The sequence below is a fragment of the Lepus europaeus genome, chromosome 7, assembly GCF_033115175.1.
Source record: "Lepus europaeus isolate LE1 chromosome 7, mLepTim1.pri, whole genome shotgun sequence".
NCBI lineage: Eukaryota > Metazoa > Chordata > Mammalia > Lagomorpha > Leporidae > Lepus > Lepus europaeus.
Genome location: NC_084833.1, coordinates 66,161,640 through 66,180,815, shown reverse-complemented (window position 1 = coordinate 66,180,815; position 19,176 = coordinate 66,161,640). Strand labels below are relative to the sequence as shown.

Here is a 19,176-nt window from a genome sequence, read left to right as displayed (position 1 = left end):
CGAATCTTAGCTCCGGCTACCGGAACACGAACCCAGGAGTCGGATGCCTTATGAACAGCCTTCACTACTTCCCCCGGTTCTGGCGGCCAGGAGTCCCAGGTCAGGCGTGGGTTCTGGTGAGGGCTCCCTTCCAGGCTGTAGACGCCAACTTCTCATCCATCCTCACACAGGACAGACGAGAGCCAGGGAGCTCGCTAGCCTTCTCTTGGGAGAGCTCAGACCCCACTCACAAGGCCCCGCCTCCAAATACCAGCACACTTGGGGGCCAGGACACATCCAGCCCTACACACCCTACAAGGAACAGAAGAAAACATGAATGGGTTCTTCACCTTGGATGTTGAGAAAGATTTCCTTTTTACAAAGATTGGTTTATTTGAAAGGCAGAGTTACAAGATCTCCCATCTGCGGGTTTACTCCCCAAATGTCTGTGCCAAAACCAGGCGCTCCATCCGGGTTTCCTATGCAGGTGGCAGGGGCCCAAGCCCTCAGGCATCAGTGTTGCAGGAGTGGTGGAGGAGGAGTCCGCAGCGTCACGCCTCTGCTCTGCGACTTGTCCCCAGGGCTGCGGCAGGCTCCTCTTTCCGCGGCTCCCTCCGCGACAGCGGCTCCCGTACTGTGGTTGCTGTGTTGCCGCTGGGTCACGGTGCGCAGTTTTCTGGGTTGCTGCTTCTCTTCTCTGTCGGCTTCTCCGTCTCGTGACCGTGGAGAAGGAGACACAGAGCACGGCAGGAGGGAGCAAAGCAAAGGACGTTTGTTGAAAGAAGCAGAGACCGTCTGCGGCAGCCGGGAGGGCCTGCCCGGCCCAGGCCACCTGCTCCTGGCCGCTTACTCCAGACTGCCTCTCAGGCCTGCTGCCTTGGTCTTTTCTGGGCTCCTAAAGCGGCAAGTACTCTCTGATCGATTGAGGTGCATGCTAATAGGATTCTGCCTGAACCAATCAGGGAACGGACGTGTCATTTCACCGCGTACTTAATCAGGTCTTTTCCGCACAAGCGACAACACCTGAAAATGCCACTGTAGGCGTTTCTCCCTTCTCCCTCAGCCCCAGGGCTCCTGGAGAGTCGGTCACCTATGCTTCTTCCTTCCTTTCGTCCCTGGCATTAGCAGGGAGCTGAGTCAGAAGTGGAGCAGCCAGAACCCCTGTTGGCACTCGTATGGGATGCCGGTGCCCCAGTCGCAGCTTAACTCTCTGTCCCACAACGCCAGCTCCAGGAAAGAAAAAGCCCAAGAAATCTGAGCGTGGCGAAGTACAACCCCAGCGGGCGCCATTTCTCACCTCGCAGGCTGGCAGACAAGGAGGCGCATCCTAGCGCATGCTGTAGGCAGCACTGGGGCGGAATGGCTCTCCAGGGCATGGCGTGGGACGCCCCGGGACGCCACCCTGGCCGCAGAACCTAACACAGCCGCGTGGACATCAGCCCCTCCCCGCCAGTCCACGTCCAGGAATCCCCGACCAGGCGCTTCCAACAGTGTGAAAACACATACGCAAGAGGTTTTTCAAATTGAAATGTTAAGGAAAAATCTTTCTGTATTTGAGAGAGAGAGAGAGAGAGAGGGAGGGAGAGGGATCCTATTTTTTGGCCTGAGGACTGAAGCCAGGTCTCCCACGTTGCGGGCAGGCGCCCAGCTGCCCGAGCCATCACCTGCGGCCTCCCAGGGTCTGCATCAATAGGAAACTGAAATCAGGAAGCAGTGCCCAAAACACCTGGGCATCTGATGCAGGCTGCAGGCTCCCCAGTGGGGCCCTAACCATAGGCCTGCCCCGCAGACATTCTTATTAATTGCAAAAGATCAGGCGCGATCGAAACACCTGTTTGTGGAGGAGCAATTGAATGAACTATGGTAGGCGGGGCAGTACTATGCCAACTGAGAAGAAAGGCCTCAGAATGTATCATGTATGACTCTCAGCCTCCCTCCCCGACCCCACCCCCACCTTCAGGACTGGGTCCTGCAGCACCACCCACTCTCCCTGTCCACTCCCCCATCTGGCCCCCCCAAGGCACCCAGCCCCACCCACCCAGCGCTGGTCACCTCTTCACTTCTCCACCTCCCTATTCCCTCCAGTCCTTTCTCTGCCAGGCTGAGCTCCCCCCTGCCCACCTGCTGCCCCTGAGACACACGGCCAGTCCCTGGCTCTACTGCTGGGCCCTGGAGGCAGGAGTAGCGGTCCAGGACTACGGTGGAGAGCTGATGTCACCTCGGTCCCCCAGGGCATCAGAATCGATCTTGGGGAAAGGCTGCCATCCGCAGGGAAAGCTACACTGCCAGAGCGGTTTGTCATTCCCAGGCTGGCTGGGCTGGGCCAGGGCGGGAGAGGCCTGCACCCAGACAGCCGATTCTGCGTACAAGCGTCCCCTGAGCACAGGGCTCCACCGAGGCGGCTTCCCCTGCAGCTGCCCTCAGAGCTGCTGCTGGCCCAATGGGCTTGTGAGGCTTCGGCAGCTCACAGCCAGGCCTGCGCAGGGCGCACCTACTGCGCGACAACACCGGACCCCGAAGGCTGCCTTTTAAAAAATGACATCTCAGGGTGCGCTGGGTTAAGCCGCTGCTTGCCTAGCTGGCATCCCATATTGGAGTGTTGGTTCGAGTCCCGGCTGCTCCACTTCTGATCCAGCTCCCTGCGAATGCACCTGGGAGAGCAGCAAATGATGGTCCAAGTACTTGGGCCCCTGCCACTCATGTGGGAGACCCAGATGGAGTTCTGGGATCCTGGCTTTGACCTGGCCCAGCACTGGCTGTGTGACTATTTGGAGAGTGAACCAGTAGATAGATGGAAGACTCTCTCTCTCTCTCTCTCTCTCTCTCTCTCTGCCTTCATCCCCTCTCACTCTCTCTGTGGCTCTACCTTTCAAATAAATAAAATAGAGCTTTTTAAAGTGACATTCTGAGCTGTTGTGCCCGTGGAGAAGCCCTGTTGGTCTTTCCTGAGGACTTGAATCTGCAGCCTTGCTCTGAGGGCTTTGTAGCCGCCGCTGCTGAACCACAGCCACAGTCAGATCTCCACGGGGGCGGCAGCTACCTGAGCCGGAGCCACTGCCTTCTGTGGTCTGCATTAGCAGGAAACTGGAGTCAAGCTGGACATCAAACCCCGGCACCCTGGTGTGGGATATGGGTGCCTTTACTCACCCATTCTATTTTTATCTTTTTGGGATTTTTTTTTAAAAAGATTTAATTTATTTACTTGAAAGAAAGAGCCACAGAGAGAAAGGGAGACAGAGGCAGAGAGGGAAAAAGGGAGAAAGAGAGGTCTTCCATCCACTGGTTCACTCATCAAATGGCCGTGATGGCCAGGGCTGGGCCAGGCTGAAGCCAGGAGCCAGGAGCTTCTTCTGGGTCTCCCACGTGGGTGCAGGGGCCCAAGGACTTGGGCCATCTTCTGCTGCTTTCCCAGGCCAAGCAGAGAGCTGGGTTGGAAGTGGAGCAGCCAGGACTTGAACTGGTGCCCATATGGGATGTTGGCACTGCAGGCAGGAGCTTTACCCGCTACGCCACAGCACTGGTCCCTGACTTTTTCTTTTCTAATGTGGATTTCAGATTCTGAGTTTACTGCATGACCCATTCATGGGTCTCACTTCACAGTCTGGAAACTGCTACCCAAGTCTGTTGGTAGCAGACCAGACCCTGCTGGTCCCTGACATGTGCCCTGATGGCACCTTGCACAGCCCAGGCAGGCTGAGGGTATGAGAGGGGCCTAAGGAGAACCAAACACCCCACCCAGGAAAGAACTGCAGCAGCCCCTAGCAGCCTTGGAAGCAGTCCAGTATTTTTTTTTTTTTTTTTAGATTTTATTTATTTATTTGGGAGTCAGAGTTAGAGAGGGAGAGAGAGAGAGAAAGATTTTTCATTCCCTGGTTCACTCCCTAAATGGCTGCCAAGGCCAAAGCAGGGCTGGTCCGAAGCCAGTAGCTTCCTCCGAGAGTCCATTCTGCCAGATGCCCTAGCCCACAAAACACTGCTGCCTCACCTCCCACTGCGGTCTCCCTCTGCATTCTTCCTCGTTCGAGGACGAGAACCTCTGACCTAGTGACCTCTGCGAACACAGGCACACTTGTGTGTGACTCAGGGTCCCACAGGCCACCCCGCCCCAGGGCGGTCGCTGTGCTCCCAGCTTGGCCTCGGGCCTGCTGTGTGATGCTGGACCGGCCTCTGCCCCTCTCTGGGCCCTCTTGCTCCCTGCAGGGAGCCAGGATGAACAGTACTGAGGGCCCTGCAAGGTCTTGGACTTCCTTTCTCTCCATGCCATCGTTTGCTGTTTCTCCGGGGCTTGGGGTAGGGGGTGGTTGTGGCCCCGGGCTGGGGGAAACTGAGGCAGGACTTCACTTTTGAGCTCCGCCCTCCACTCTGCCAGGCCCGTCCCGCCTCCCCGTGTGGCTGAGATGGGTGGGGGTGGGGAGGCCAGAGCAGAGATGTGGCTGGTTTCTCCCTGGGTGTGTCTTCTATTTTTAGTATGTTTTTATTGAAATTTGCACACTGGGAACACCCACAAGTGCCCCGGTGATGTCACAGCCACACAGCGCCCTGCAGCCTGGTGTCACGGCCTGAGGCAGTGGCCTTTGCACTGGGGAGGTGGCCGGGGAAGCTGTCATCGCCCAGGGCTGGTGGGCGGGGAGCCTGGGCCCTCATTCCTCAATGCCCAGGAGACTGTGACTGTGGGCGGGCCACGCCCTCTGCGGCACTCAGTCTCCACATCTGTCAGAAGGGTGGCAGCACCTGTTTTCTGGTCGTAGTGAGGATCCAAGGAAGTCGGGGCTCAGGAGTCCTTTCTAACACCTATCTCACCACATTAATTTGCATATTTAAAACCTATTCCATTTTTTTAATTCTTAAAGATTTATTTATTTGGAAGGCAAAATTACACACACACACACAGAGAGGGAGAGAGAGATCTTCTGTCTGTTGGTTCACTCCTAAAGTGGTCCCAACAGCCAGGGCTGGGCCAGGCCAAAGCCAAGAGCCAGGAGTTTCATCTGGGTCACCCACGTGGCTGTGGGGGCCCAAGCACTTGGGCCATCTTCCGCTGCTTTCCCAGGCACATCAGCAGGGAGCTGGGTCAGAAGTGGAGCAGCTGGGACTTGAAGCAGCGCTCATATGGGATGGCGGTGTTGCCGGTGGTAGCTTAACCTGCTACACCACTCTGGCCCCAAAATATGTTTAAAATTTTAAAATTACTCTGTATCATGTTCTAGATTCGGTAGACTAAGTACCTTTTGTGCTTCTACCATAAGTGGTGTTTTTCAAATGGACTTTCCCCAGCTGCTCGTATGGTGCTTGGGACACCCCCCCGCCAGTCCTGAGCTGGCGGGCCTGGGTTTGAGTTCCCGTTGGGAAGCAGTGGTGATGGCTTAAGTACTCGGGTTCCTGCCACGCACGTGGGAGACCCAGAAGGAGCTCCCGGCTCCTAGCTCAGCCCCGCCCAGCCCTGGATGTTGCAGGCATTTGGGGAGTGAACCAGCAGACGGGAGATATCTTTTTCTACCTCCCTCTTTCTGCCTTTCAAACAAAAATAAATACAAATTTAAAAAGAAACTACACCTATTTTTACGCATTGGTTCTGTCTCTGGATAAGCTGGTACATTTTGTTAATTTAACCGCTTATCGGCAGGCTCAGTTCTCGAAGAGGAGGACTGCCCTCTAGCGGGAGTTCTGGGGACTTTTTGTTCCGTCCAATAATTTGCACATCAAAATACTTGGGTTAAGTTCTTGGGTGTAACGGCCAGATCTCCTCACGTCGTTACCTTTTACGATACAATTAAAGCGTTACATTGACTTCGGAAACGATGCGTGTGGGCTGACTACGTAATCTAGGAATTCCACTTCGGGATGGGGAGGGAGGCCCGACGCGCTGGCAGCGGCCGTGAGCTCTTCCCCCCAGGTACCCTGTGTCTTGTCCGCTGAGCTCGCCAGCCCGGACTGCGGGGAGGACAGCGGTGGTGACCCGAGGGACCCGCCCATGAAGCCTCCGCCACTCGTCCCGGCTTTGTGGGCATCACCCGTGCTCTCCCGTACCCGAGACGCTCACAGCTGGGTCGGACGCCGCGCCCCGCACCTGCGGCTCTGCACAGAGCACGAACGCACGGCGGTGGACCGCCCCCGCGTTCCGCGCGTCCGACCTCGCGGGCCCAAACCCCGGGTCCCGGGCCTTCCCTCTTCCTCCTCTGGCCACGCTGGCCTGCGGGCGTTTTTGTACACGGCTTCCGCGTCTCTGCTCGCGAGTGACACGGGTTCTGGCTTCGTCCCGGGAAGGCTCGGGGTCAGAGCGCTGACTGGGGGCACCGGGCTCCGCGGCTCATGCCAGCCCCACTCTGCTGGCCTCCCTCTCCCCAATCGCCCACGCTAGGAGAGGGTCAGGGCAGGGGGCGGGTGGCCCACTAGACCTGGGGTTCACGGCAGGGACCCGGGCGACGCGGATCGTGTGCGGGGCGCGCCCCCTGGCGGCCTTGGGGCGCAGAGCGGACGAGAGTTGAAACAACCTCAGGTTCCCGGAGGGAGGGTGCGGGGACTGGACCTTGGTTCCCTGAGGGTACATCCGCTGGACATGCTATGAATCAGACGGGGCTCCTCTGAGAGCAGCCAGGCTAGCTGGGGAGCAACGGGGGACAGAGAGGCCACAAAGGGGCAGGCTGAGCACCTGGCTCCAGCTCCTGATTCCAGCTTCCTGTTAACACAGAACCTGGGAAGCAAGGTAGCTAATTGGGTCCCTGTCACTCGCGGGAAAGATTTGGATTGAGTTTTGGGCTTCTGGCTTTGGCCTGACCCAACCCCTCTGTCTCTGATAAAAATAAATGAGTAATTCAAAAGAGACAGGCACTGGGCTGCTAAGTGTGATGGTCTAGATGTCTAGATGTCTACGTTCCCCCAGGGTGGTCGGGTCCAGGGCAGAACCTCCCCATCCCCACTCCCCGTGAGCGGTCTGGCCCTTATCAAAGCAGCTGCCTCCACCATGGGGGGATGAAGAAGGCATGAGGAGTCGGCCCTCAGAATCCATGCTGCAACCTTGGCCTTGGACTTGGCCAGCCTCCGGAGCTGTGGGAGAGAAGTGTCTGTTGCTCATCAGCCATCCAGCCTGCGGCATTGTTGTCCCAGCCAGATCAGACCAAGGCACCAGGAGCCAAAGCTGCGGAGATAAAAGGATGACGAAATCCCAGGCACGTTTATTTTGCTCAGGAGCTTGAGCCGACTATCCCAGCCGCAGCGGCCGGGCGGCTCGTCGCCATGTGCACACTCCATAAACTTCTTGTTTCCTGACCTGCTGTAGGCCAGGGTTGTCGCCTGGTGGTCAGTTTTCCCACATGGCACATTTGGCAACACCTGCAGAGATTTCTGGTTGTCATGACACCAGAGTGTGACACTGGTGTCCAGGAGGAAGGGGACAGGGAGGCGGCTGCGGGCTGTACAGTGCACAGGGTGGCCCCACACAACAAGGGACACCCTGGGCTGAACAATGGCAGTTGAGAGACCCTGGGCTGGGCCTGGACTGCTGTCCTCATCTGCAACACCAGAGCTGGGTCACAGGCCCGTGTGAGTGAGCACAGCCGGACCAGGGCAACAAGCAGCCCTCATCACATCACTCGTGTCCACTGGAGTCTATCACATGGCCATAACTGGGGGGGAGAGGTGCTGACAGAGAGGCAGGTGTGTGCCCAGCGGAAGGCGCAGGGACTTGATGGGGGGATAGCAGCCTCCCTGACCCTCACTGATACAAGACACATGGACGGTGCTGGTGGCTGGGATGGGAGCTGACCCTGCCTGGCCAGAGCCCCACAGCAGGAGGACGGGGCAGGAGGTAAGCAGCAGCTGGGTGGCAGGGGCCTTCAGTGCTGGGCTGTGGAGTCTCGCTTTTGTCCCGAGGGAGCCCCGGGCGCTTGGTCAGTCTCCCAACTCCCTGCGCAGGCTCTTTCCTCCTGAGTGCGTCTTATCCACCTGCCAGGGCTGGGGCTTGGGGAGCACGTGTTTCTGCCTTGCCTTTTGCTGTTGCCTGGACTTCCTACTTTGCCAAGATGAATGGCAGTGCTGGGGGTCAGGACCCCATGTGGCCCTCGGAGCCCCAGCCACTGCCCTCCCGTTCCCCCAGTCACGGTCCTGCATACCCCAAATGATCAGACTTCGCAGTCACTCATCAGATGGCCCCAGCTCTTAGCACAGTTCCCCCGCGGAGTGTGCCCCATTCCCCAGGCACAGCCCTGCAGAACTTCCCCCCACAGCACCCCCAGCCCCGGCTGGGTTCTCCAAGGGTGATGGATCTCGAGGTGCCGCCCCCGATGAGGAGTCTGCTTGGCCCTTCAGGAATGAGTGCTGGTGGGCGGGTGAGGAGCAGGTGCAAAAGCCTGCCAGCTTTGGTCAGGGCGAGGGTGGAGTGGACCACAGTGTGACCACAAGTCCCTGGGACAGTCACTGCCCCAGGGGGCCCCAGGTTTCCACGTGTGGAGGAAATGATGGAAGCGGCACTGGGCAGGTGACACTGATCCTGGCCTCCATACTTTCTATTTTCTTGCTCAGTTGCCCACAGTGAGCATGGGAGCCAGGTGCCGAGGAAGGCCTGTAGAGGGAGCCATGGAGCTGGGCGGCAAGAATGCACGAACTCCTGCAGCCTCGTGGGCCCCAAGTTTAGCTACGCATTAGACTTGCTGAGCACCTTCGTGGGGGCGGGGGGAACCACCTAGCTGCTCAGGCCACCCCTGGCCAACAATGTCAGAGCCTCCAAAGATGGGACCTGGAAGCAGGTGCCTTCCGCCCCGCCCCCACCCACCCTCCAGGCCATTTCAACCGCACTCAAGGTTCAGAGGCCCCAGCTGAGCGACGAAGGTGCTGAGAGCAGGCGAGGTGCGACCACAGCACGGAACACCTGTGTCCCGTGTGGCGGCCGCGAAGCGAGGCCAAGCGTCGGCCCAGCGCCGCCCCGTGGCCTCAGGGGAGCCCGTGTCCCCGGCTGCAGCTCAGCGCGGGGCTGTGCAGCGCCTTCCACATGAGCAGCATCTCGTAGGGCGCGAAGCGGTGCACAATCAGCAGCTCGCGGTAAATGCAGGGGTCGAAGGAGCGCTGCCGGGCGCCGGGCAGCTGCACGCCGAAGGGCCGGATGCCCTCGTGGCCGCTGGGCGCCAGGCCGGCGCGCTGCAGACACATGCCCATGTAGGCGTCGTCGATGGGGAAGAGCGGGGTGTGGCGGGCCGCGGCGCGCAGGGCCTGGGCGGTGTGTCGCGACAGCAGGAAGCCGCCGCCGCTGCAGTACACCGGGTAGGCCGGCCCGGGGAAGAGCTGCGGCGGCACGAAGTATTTGCTCCAGCTTTCGCGGATGGGCACGGAGCCGTCCATGAGCTGTCCGGCAAAGAGGTGGCGGTCGGGCGCCTGCGTCTCCAGGAAGCCGACGACGTTGGCCGTGTGCACAAACACGTCGTCGTCGCAGCTGAGCACGAAGCTCGCGTGCGCGCAGCGCTCGGCCAGCCAGTCGAGCAGGTGCACGTGCTTGAGCGTGAGGTTGAGGAAGGTGTCGGCGAAGGCCCACTGCAGCACGTCGCCCAGCTCGCGCGCCTCCAGCGCCACCAGCTCGGCCAGCTGCGCCGCGCTCGCAGCTTCCTCGGCCGCCGGCGTGCCCAGCAGGAAGAGGCGGCGCACCTGCCGCCCGCCGTAGCTGCGCTCCTGCCCCCACGTGCGCCGGATGAGCTCTCGCCGCTCGTAGTTGGCGGGCGACGACTTGACGGCCAGCAGCAGGAAGGCGCCGCGGCCGCCGGCGCACTTGGCCGGCGCGTCCCAGAGCAGCGGGAACTGGCGGCAGTGGCGGTAGCGCAGGAAGTCTTGGATGCGCGGCGGCAGCCCCTCGAAGCCGGCTGTGCTGTTGGCCGAGGCGTTGGCCACGCACGGGGGCGCTGCGTGGCGTGGCTGCGGTTGCACGGCGGCCGCAGTGATGGGCGTGTGGTCAATGCGATCCTTTGGCTTCGCCTCCTGCTGGGACCTCTGGGCTTGCTGGAGCGACAGGTGCAGCGCCAAGAGACCCACGCCGAGCAGAAGGCAGGCCAGGGTCTGGGGTCTGGTGGACCTGCGGCAGGGAGAAGCCATCTGTTGTGGGGGGAGGTGGGGAGACTGAGTCCGAGGTGAGCCTGGAGTCACGCGGGACGCCCCCTCCTCATTTCCCCGCCCCCATCACGTCTGTCCCAGAACCCAGCCCCAGCGCCTTCTCAGCTCTGCTGTTCCAAGCTGAAAATGACAAAACATGGGCGCCATCGCCCAAGCGTCTCGGGGCTCCCCCAGTCCGGAGCGTCCTCCTGCCCCTCAGGTCTGAGTGTCGCTGTCGCATTGCCCCCTGACGTCCCCTGCTGCTTCAGCACCCAGGCCGGGCAGACTCACCCCACCCAGATTGTCTCCATCTTCCTGCTCTCCCCACCGCAGTGAAGGGTCCCACCGTCCACCAGTTGCACCCACCGCAAGCCCTTTTTCTCCTACCCTCCCTGGCTCCGTCTGCTCCCCTCCTGTTGACCCAGCACCCTACATCCCTCCTTCCCATCCCTGGCCAGCCCGGATCCCCTCCGACTCGCCTGCTGGTGGCCACCAGATCAGGGACGCGGGAGGCGGGAGCATGGCTCTGACCGCTCAGAATTCTGGAGTCACCCTTTAGGCCTGCACCCTCCAACACGTGGGTTCAGATCCCGGGGTGTTCTCATCTGGGACGCAGGGTCAGTGCCCGCTCTGCATGAGCGGGGGACACCCACAACATGGCGGCTTTGGAGTCCTTGTAGCTCAGAGGGCTCCATTTTGTTTAACCAAAGCTTAACTTCTGACTTTGTGACTAATCAGACTTATATTTAACTTTATAGATAAATAATCCGTGTTTGAGAATTCCAGAAATCGGCCTTGAGAAAGCCGGAGGAGGTTGTAAAGCAATCCGGTCTGGCCAGGCAGCTGACAGATGACTGATTTACCACCACAGCCAGCCCATATCACCTGGCCAGAGGCCAGCTCGCGGGGGCCCTGGCCTTTGTTCCCCCTCTACCTCCCCTTTATGCTCTCTTTTAAATAAGTTTATTTCTTTGTTTCTATTAATGTGAAAGAGTCTCTCTCTCTCTGTCTCTCTCTCTCTCTCACACACACACACACACACACACCTTTCAGTTCACCCCCTCAAATGGGCAAGGCTAAAACCAGGAGCCAGGAACTCTATCTGGGTCTCCCACGTTAGTGGCAGGGACCCAAGCACTTGGGCCATCTGCGGCCTTCCCAGGCGCATTAGCGGGGAGCTGGACTGGGAGCAAACAGCCGAGACTCAGAGCAGCACTCGGATATGGGATGTCGGTATCCTGGGTGGCAGCATTCAGCCACAACCCACCCCGGACTCGCCAGTTCTGACTTTTAAATATTTCATCAACCTGTGCGCTGCCATTCTCTCTACCAGCAGGTTAACCCAAACTAGCACCCCTGCTCAGACAATAGCTCTGCCAGGTCTTCCCACACGCCTGTGCTCTCAGCCCAGCCCTCCTTAGAGTAGCCGGGTGGCCTTGGGCCTGTGTGGATTTGAGTACAATTCCCCACGCGCTTGTCCTCGGCTTCCCCGTGACCCATGCACAGCGCTGGACTTGGGCCACCAGACCTCTGACTGTGGAACTTTCCCTGTGTTATTCCCCTGCCTGCACACTGACTTCCGTTTTTCTCCTGTTTTTTAAATCTTTAAATTCTATGTTCCACAAACCTTTAAAAATATTATTATTTATTTTTCACTTTATTTGAAAAGCACACACATACACAGAAAGAGAGAGAGAGAGAGAAACAAAGAGGGAGAAACAGAAAGAGAGAGAGTGATTGATCTATTGACTGACCCATTCCCTAATGCCTGCAGGATCCTGGGCAGGGCCAGGCCGGAACCAGGAGCCCGGAACTCCATCCAGGTCTCCCACATGGTTGGCAGGGAGCCAAGTGCTTGAACCCTCATTTGCTGCCTCCCAGGATGTGTGGAGTAAGAAACTGGATGGGAAGTGGAGGAGCCGGCGCTTGAGCAGCCACTCTGATATGGGGTGCAGATGTGCCAAGTGGGCCCCTAACTGCTGAGCCAAACGCCCACCCCCTTCTGTGCTTGTGCACCCTCTGGGGTCACTTGAAAAGGCATAGTGGTGGTGCAGCTGTAACGCAACTCAGAGGGCCAGGTCCGCTGTCGTGGACAGTCCCAGGGCGGTACTCCTTCCCACGCTGGAAGCACCGTGAGGGCAGGGAGCCCACCTGTGGTGGTCACGGTCGCTTGCCCGGTGCCCTGCATGGGGTGGGAGGTAGCACAGCATGGTGGGAAATGCTGGTTGCCCAGGTTCACATTCTACCTCTCGAGCAAGCTGATTTAAGCTCTCTTAGGGGTTATTGTGAAGACTAAATGATAACGCATGTGGAGAATCCAGTGTGGTACTTGGTGCATAGGAGTGTCTAGTTAAATTTTGCTGTGAGGCTTATCAGAGTGCCAATAAATACTTGTTGAATGGCCACATTTCCTGCGTATGGGCTCCTTAAATATTTCCAGACGTGGTGGTTTGTGCACATAGAGGGCTGATCGGGCTCAGCTTGGCTCTAGTGCTGTGTGCTACTGTCCTTGCACAGTGTCGGGCACTGGGTGGGTACAAAGCAGGGGTGAGGCCAAGAATGGCAGCTTGCGCTACAAATACAGGGGAGCCCTGACCCGAGGTGATGGAACAGGCATTGCTTAGCACTCGGAAACAGAAGGTAGGGAGCAGGGCTGGTGGTTGACACAGAGTTAAGGTGCCACTGGGGACACCTGCATCCCAAGACCAGGGTGCATGGGTTTGAGGCTTGGCTCCGCTTCTGATTTCAGCTTCCTGCCAATGCGCACCCTGGTGAGCAGCAGGTGAGGGTTCAGGTAGATGGGTCTCTGCCACCCACCTGGGAGGCCTGGCTGGAGTTCCTGACCCCCGGCTTTGACCTAGGCCATCTCCAGCTGTTGTGGCCATTTGGGAGTGGAGCAGTGGGTGGGACATCAGTCTGTCTCTCTGCTTCTCAAACCAACCAACCAACCGACCAATAAAACAAGTGGGAGAACCTTGCAGACACATCAGTGTAACCACCGAGTACCTGGTAGAAATACCAGATACAAGTTCCCATTGCTCTTAACACTGCGGCTTCAGGGTGTGGTGCACTGGGCGGGGAGGGAGGCGATGAGTGGTGTCCCTGTCTCCATCACTGTGTATCGCTGCATGGTCCCGGGGCTGGCACATTTGAGGCAGCCAAGACTCTGTGTGTTCCAATGAGTTAAAGAATAAGAGAATTGTATTTGAGATCTGAATAACGGGGTTTGAGTCCCGATTCCTTGCATGAGCTAGTTAACCTCCTAGGTTTGCATTGCTTCATCTGTAAAATTGAGTAGGTAACATTCATTTCTTTCTTTCTTTTTCTTTTTCTTTTTTTTTTTTTTGACAGATGGAGTTAGACAGTGAGACAGAGACAGAGAGAAAGGTCTTCCTTCCGTTGGTTCACTCCCCAAATGGCTGTCATGGCAGGAGCTACACCGATCCGAAGCCAGGAGCCAGGTGCTTCCTCCTGGTCTCCCATGCGGGTGCAGGGCCCAAGCACTCCCGGGCCATAGCAGAGAGCTGGACTGGAAGAGGAGCAACCAGGACTAGAACCCCGGCGCCCATATGTGATGCTGGCGCCGCAGGCGGAGGATTAACCAAGTGAGCCACGGCGCCGGCACCAAGTAACACTCATTTCTTAGTAGAATAAGAATTCTGTGAACACGGATGTGCTGGACAAATACTAGTTTAAAAAAATTATGAAGCCTTCCTCCTCTTCTGCCCTTCTCCTTCCCCCAAGCCATTTCTAGAAAGAAAAATTATCTCAGCCTTAACCAATCTTGTTTCAAGGAAACTTGCCTTTACTTCGATAATGCTGATCCAGGAACCTGGGTCAGCCAACTTTTGAAAAAGGTGTGGGGCCAGGCCCTGCTCCGGAGGGTGGCGCTGGCTCCTCTCTGTTTCTGGCTGCTGTGCTGGGCAGCCCGAGGGCTGTGCCACGTCGGGAGCAGTGGGTGTCATCTCTGGTTCTGTTCTGGGTGTCCCCTTTGCTCAGAGCACTCCTCCAGCAAGAGCCCCGGGCTCCTGCACCTTAGCTTCCCGGGCGCTGCGGATTCCAGGACTCGGCTCAAGCCCCACCTCCTGCAGGTCCACCTCCCGGTAAGGCCAGGTCAGCAGGACCTGTGTCCTTGCCACTGCCGCAGCTGCCGACCAGCAGTGTTCGTGAAAGAGGACCGATCTGCCAGGCTGCGGGCCCTTCTGACTTACTTGTGGCGCCTTGGGCAAGTTACTTACCCCAGCGTCTGGGGATTAGACGAGTTAGCTCCTGCGAGGCACGGAGAACAGTGCCTGGTGTGGAGTCTGCGCGGTGCTAAGAGCAGCCGCCGGCTGAACGGGGAAATGTGGATGGAGCGGACCTTGTTCGTGGGTGGGTCTGGGGCCCGCGTGTCCTTCTGCACGGTGGAACAGGTGCCTGCGTGGTCCTCCCGCCGCGGCCCCTTCCCACAGCGCATTGCTATTCACTCTGCCGGAATGCCCCCTCCATTCTGCCCCGTCTCGTCCCAGGACCCAGGAACTCTGTCTCTGGTTTGATGTCTGGATGGCTGGAACGCAGATGCCTGGGCCACCCGCCGCCCCCTGCCACCCAGGGTATCCCCGGAGGGCTGTGCACAGCAGACAAGGGCAGGCAAAGGATCTGTTTATTGCCTGTCAGACCCTGACGGGAAGCCCTCGCCTCAGGGGGCCGCCCTGGACAGGAGCTTGTGTCCTGCTTCCTTTGCCCTTGGCCTCCAGCTGGTTCTTGGGTGGCACTCTAAGGAGGGGGAAAATGCACCTGCTTCCCAGTAGGAAGAGCCCACGCCCCCGTCTTACCTTGCGTGTCGGAGAAGTGGACAGGAATCATCCCAGACTGGGACCAACCTTTAACCCCCTTGTTTCTCACTCTGAAGTCCCACCCCCAGGACTGTGGCTGAGTTCATTATTCTTGCATTTGACCAATCCATGACATCACTCCTCCTCCTTGGGGGTAGGGAGCAGAGGGGGAGGGCGGCCACGAGCTTCCTGCCTGCCTACCATTCAGGATTAAACTCAAGTGTTTTTTCTTGAGCACTGCACCCAAAGCTGCCGTGTGCTCTCCAGTCAGGCAGAGACATCTTTGGGGAGACGTCTGAGGTGGCATTGCATGGTCAGCCTGCCCTGCTGGGCTGAGAGCAAGTGAGGGCAGGGGCCCTATTCTGTTTTTGGTTTTTTGTTTTTTTTTAAAGATTTATTTATTTATTTATTTGAAAAGCAGAGATACAGAGAGAAGGAGAGAAAGATCTCATCCATCCACTGGTTCACTCTCCAAATGACCACAATTTCTGGGGCTGGGCCAGGCAGAAGCCAGGAGCTTCATCTGGGTCTCCGACATGGGTGCAGGGGCCCAAGCACTTGGGTCATCCTCCACTGTTTTCTCAGGTGCATTAGCAGGGAGCTAGATTGGAAGTGGAGCAGCCGGGACTTGCATCAGTGCCCATATGGGGTGCCAGGGCTGCAGGCAGAGGTCTAACCCCTTACACCACAGCACCAGGGGCCCTCTCCTGGTCACATAATATATGCTTATGAGTCTTTGTTGGCAAAACTGCACGCAAAATGCCCACAGAGCAGTGCTTTCTAAACACGAGTGACATCTGAGCACATGAATTTGGCAGATGGTCAATGGCTTCATGCCTTATCCCCGTGAGAGACTAGAACGCTCCCATGTGCCAGTCAGTCCTGGTCCGTAAAGAACCAGTCGTCTCTCAGGAGAGGGAGCCAGATGTGACGCTATTGTACAATGATGTGATGGGTACAAAGCAGAGAGGCGGTCAGAGCAGGGAACTGTGTGAGCCCAGGGAAGGCTTCATGCTGGAATTGCATGGGAGGGGTGGGCATTTGGTGCCACAGTTAAAATGCTGTTGCGGGGAGGGGGCGGCACTGTGGCATAGTGGATAAAGCCACCACCTGCAGTGCCGCATCCCATATGGTTGCTGGTTCATGTCCCGGCTGCTCCTCTTCCCATCCAGCTCTCTGCTATGGCCTGGGAAAGCAATAGAAGATAGCTCAAGTGCTTGGGCCCCTTACCCACGTGGGAGACCCAGAGGAAGCTCCCGGCTTCAGATCAGCGCAGCTCCAGCCATTGTGGCCAATTGAGGAGTGAACCAGTGGATGGAAGACCTCTTTCTCTCTCTGCCTCTCCTTCTTTCTCTGTGTAATTCTTTCAAATAAATCTTAAAAAAAAAAATGCTATTTGGGATGGCTGCATCTCGTACTAGTGTACCTGGATTGGAGTCCCAGTTCCTCCACCTCAAATCTAGCATCCTGGGAAGCATCAGTTGATGGCTCAAGTACTTGAGTCCCTGTCACCCACGTGGGAGACCCAGGTGGAGTTCCCAGCTCCTGGCTTTTGCCTGGCTCGGCTCGGCTCAGCTCGGCTCGGCTTGGTGTGAACCAGCAGGTGGAAGATCTGTCTGTTCCTGTCTCTTTCTGCTTTGCAAGTAAAAATAAATTTAAAAATTAAAATTACTATTAACAAAAGAATCCCATTGTATCAGGTGGCTATTGCTGGGACTCATTCCATAACTCAGTGGCCTAAAATTTCTTAGGATTTTGTAGATTGACTGGGAGGGACTCATGCTACACCTGCCTGGGTGGGCTCCCTGGCCGTATTCCACCGGTGGAAAGCTGGGCCTGGGCTCTGCCTGGATGACCAGGCCCTTCCTCCTCCCACCTGCTCTCCTCCTGGCTGCCTCACAGCAGGGCGCTCTCAGGGCTTCAAGACCTCTTGAGGTCTGGGATCCAGACCCGCTGTGCTCCACCCGCACCACATCTTGTTGGTTGATGCCTGACAAGAGCACCCCAGATGCAAGGGCTGGGAAGCAGTTCCAACAGTCTGTACCCATTCTTTTTTATTTTTTTTAAACAGGCAGAGTTAGTGAGAGAGAGAGAGAGAGAGAGAGAGAGAGAGGTCTTCCTTTTTCCGTTGGTTCAACTCCCAAATGGCCACTACGGCCAGCGCACTGCGCCAATCCGAAGCCAGCAGCCGGGTGCTTCCTCCTAGTCTCTCATGTGGGTGCAGAGCCCAAGCACTTGGGCCATCTTCCACTGCCTTCCCGGGCCACAGCAGAGAGCTGGACTGGAAGAGGAGCAACCAGGACAGAACCGGCGCCCCAACCGGGACTAGAACCCGGGGTGCTGGTGCCACAAGTGGAGGATTAGCCAAGTGAGCTGCAGCGCCAGCCCATTCTTACCCTGTCTCAAAGGTTTGCAGGTGACAGGAAGTTTCCCAGCAGGCAAGGGGACATGTAATGAGGGCAGGTGCTCTGGGAATAAACAGATGTGTTTGGGAAGCTTGCAAGGGTGGGTGTGGTTGGAGGGGTAACCATTGGGAGTGAAGGTGCAAAGAGAGGTTGGAGTACCCTGGCAGGTGGTCCTCAAATGCCGTGCCTGAAGTTTTAACCTGATCCTTTGCAAGTTTTCCCAGGCCCTAATTTCAGGGGTCCATTATAGCAGTCCACATGCTGGTGCGTGTGGCCGAGAGGACAGGGCTGCAGGCAGGGAGCCCAGGGGGAGGGGTGCAGTGGAGAGCGGGCCCAGGCCTGGCTGGGTGCTCTGTGATGTTCACTTCTCAGGCTCCTGTCCTTACTGACTTAGAGGGGCCTTGCAGGGTGTGTGGAAGGGACTAGACCGGAGGAAAGTGGTGAGGCAGGAGGGCGGGGGCACACAGAGGCCTCCCATGGGGCTGGGGAGCCCAAGGACTTCCTGCCGCTTCCTGGGAGGGGCTGGGAACCAGTGAGGTCGGGAGGGCAGCCAGGGAGGGACTTGAGCACACTCCTGCCCAGACCGGAGCCACTCCCAGCTGAGAGCGAGCGCCTGGCACAGGCAGACACCTGCGAGGCTGATGGAGTGACTGATCTCAGGAACTCATTTTCTGAAGCCCCTCACCCCCCTCACCTTTTTTTCTTTAGCAGAAATGTCTTTTGGGGAAGAACTAAAGTGGGGAGAAAGTGAAGCTATCAGAGCAAAGTGAACAGACCTCAGCAGTCAGCTGGGTCTCTCCAGAGAGTACCAAGTGCCAGGCCCAGGGTCAGGGAGACTTGGGTCCAGGGGTGTGGAAGCAGCCTTCAGAAAGGTGGGTGCTGTTCAGAGGCGGGATTGCAGCCCTCCCTGTTATGATGGGTGGTGCCTCCCCTGCCACACCTTCATCTGGGAAAAGGAAGGTTATTTAGGGCAAAGGCTCCAAGACAGAGGCCGGGCCCTGATGGCCAGGGAGGGGAGGGGAGTCGGACAGTCCCTTGTTCTTGGTAGTGCTGACCAGTGAGAGAGACGGATCAGGAAGAGGGGCTGACTCTGCCTCATCTCTGTCCAGAAATTTGGAGGTGCCCCTGGGAGGCCCAGGCCAGGCACGCTTGCAGAGGGAAGGAACCCGTTGAAACTACATTCATACTACCCAAGGAACTGCTGCGTTTTACAGACATTAGTCCAACATGTAAAGTCAAGTGACTGGGCCACAACCACAGATCCTCAGCCAGGTCTTCAGACACCCAGCAAGGCGATGTGGTTATCTAACAGGAAGTAGGTTCCATGCCAGTGGGCTCCCACTCAGCCTGCTGCCTCAGCAGTGTGGTGCTGGGGTTCCTGCGCTCCAGCCACCAGGCCGCCTGGAGAGCTGTGCTGATGGCCACTGCTGTCCCGGCCCGGCTTCAGGCGTCCGTAGACCTGGGGAGCTCGTGGTCAGGTGCTCACTCAGTCTCCCTTCCCTGTCCCTGGGACTCCCTTTGGTTTGAGGTGACCTTGTCCTTCAACAGCCCTCTACCAAATCGTTAAATAGTCTGGCTTCTAGGATCCAGGCTGCGAACCTCAGATTCCACTCGCAGCCCTTCTATTGCGTAATCCACAGTTCTTACACGGATCCCTTCGGTCTGATCTGATAAGCCCCAGACCCACGCTGACTATCCTGCAGAGCTCTCCTAGGCTGCTCAGGCTCAGTGGGCCCATACTCACTTCACGGTAACGCCCAGTCTCCTTCCCACATAACCGACAGATTTGGTTTCCTAGCCACCATTCTAATGGGGGCTGCCGGTCCCCATGCCTCGTGTTCCTCCGGTGTCCCCTTTATCTACTCTCCACCCTTTCAAGAGCTTCACTTTTTAGGCTTTCAAAGCCCTGT

The 19,176-nt window shown here is 57.7% G+C and overlaps 1 protein-coding gene across 1 annotated transcript; it reads right to left on the bottom strand.

Moving 5' to 3' along the window:
• Nucleotides 1-7,050: 7,050 nt before the first annotated feature.
• Nucleotides 7,051-10,050, bottom strand: B3GNT6 (UDP-GlcNAc:betaGal beta-1,3-N-acetylglucosaminyltransferase 6). Its single transcript, XM_062197566.1, is given in 3 exon segments — nucleotides 7,051-7,501; nucleotides 8,770-8,922; nucleotides 8,924-10,050. Coding segments are annotated over 3 exon segments (1,731 nt in total).
• Between the last annotated feature and the right edge of the window lie 9,126 nt (nucleotides 10,051-19,176).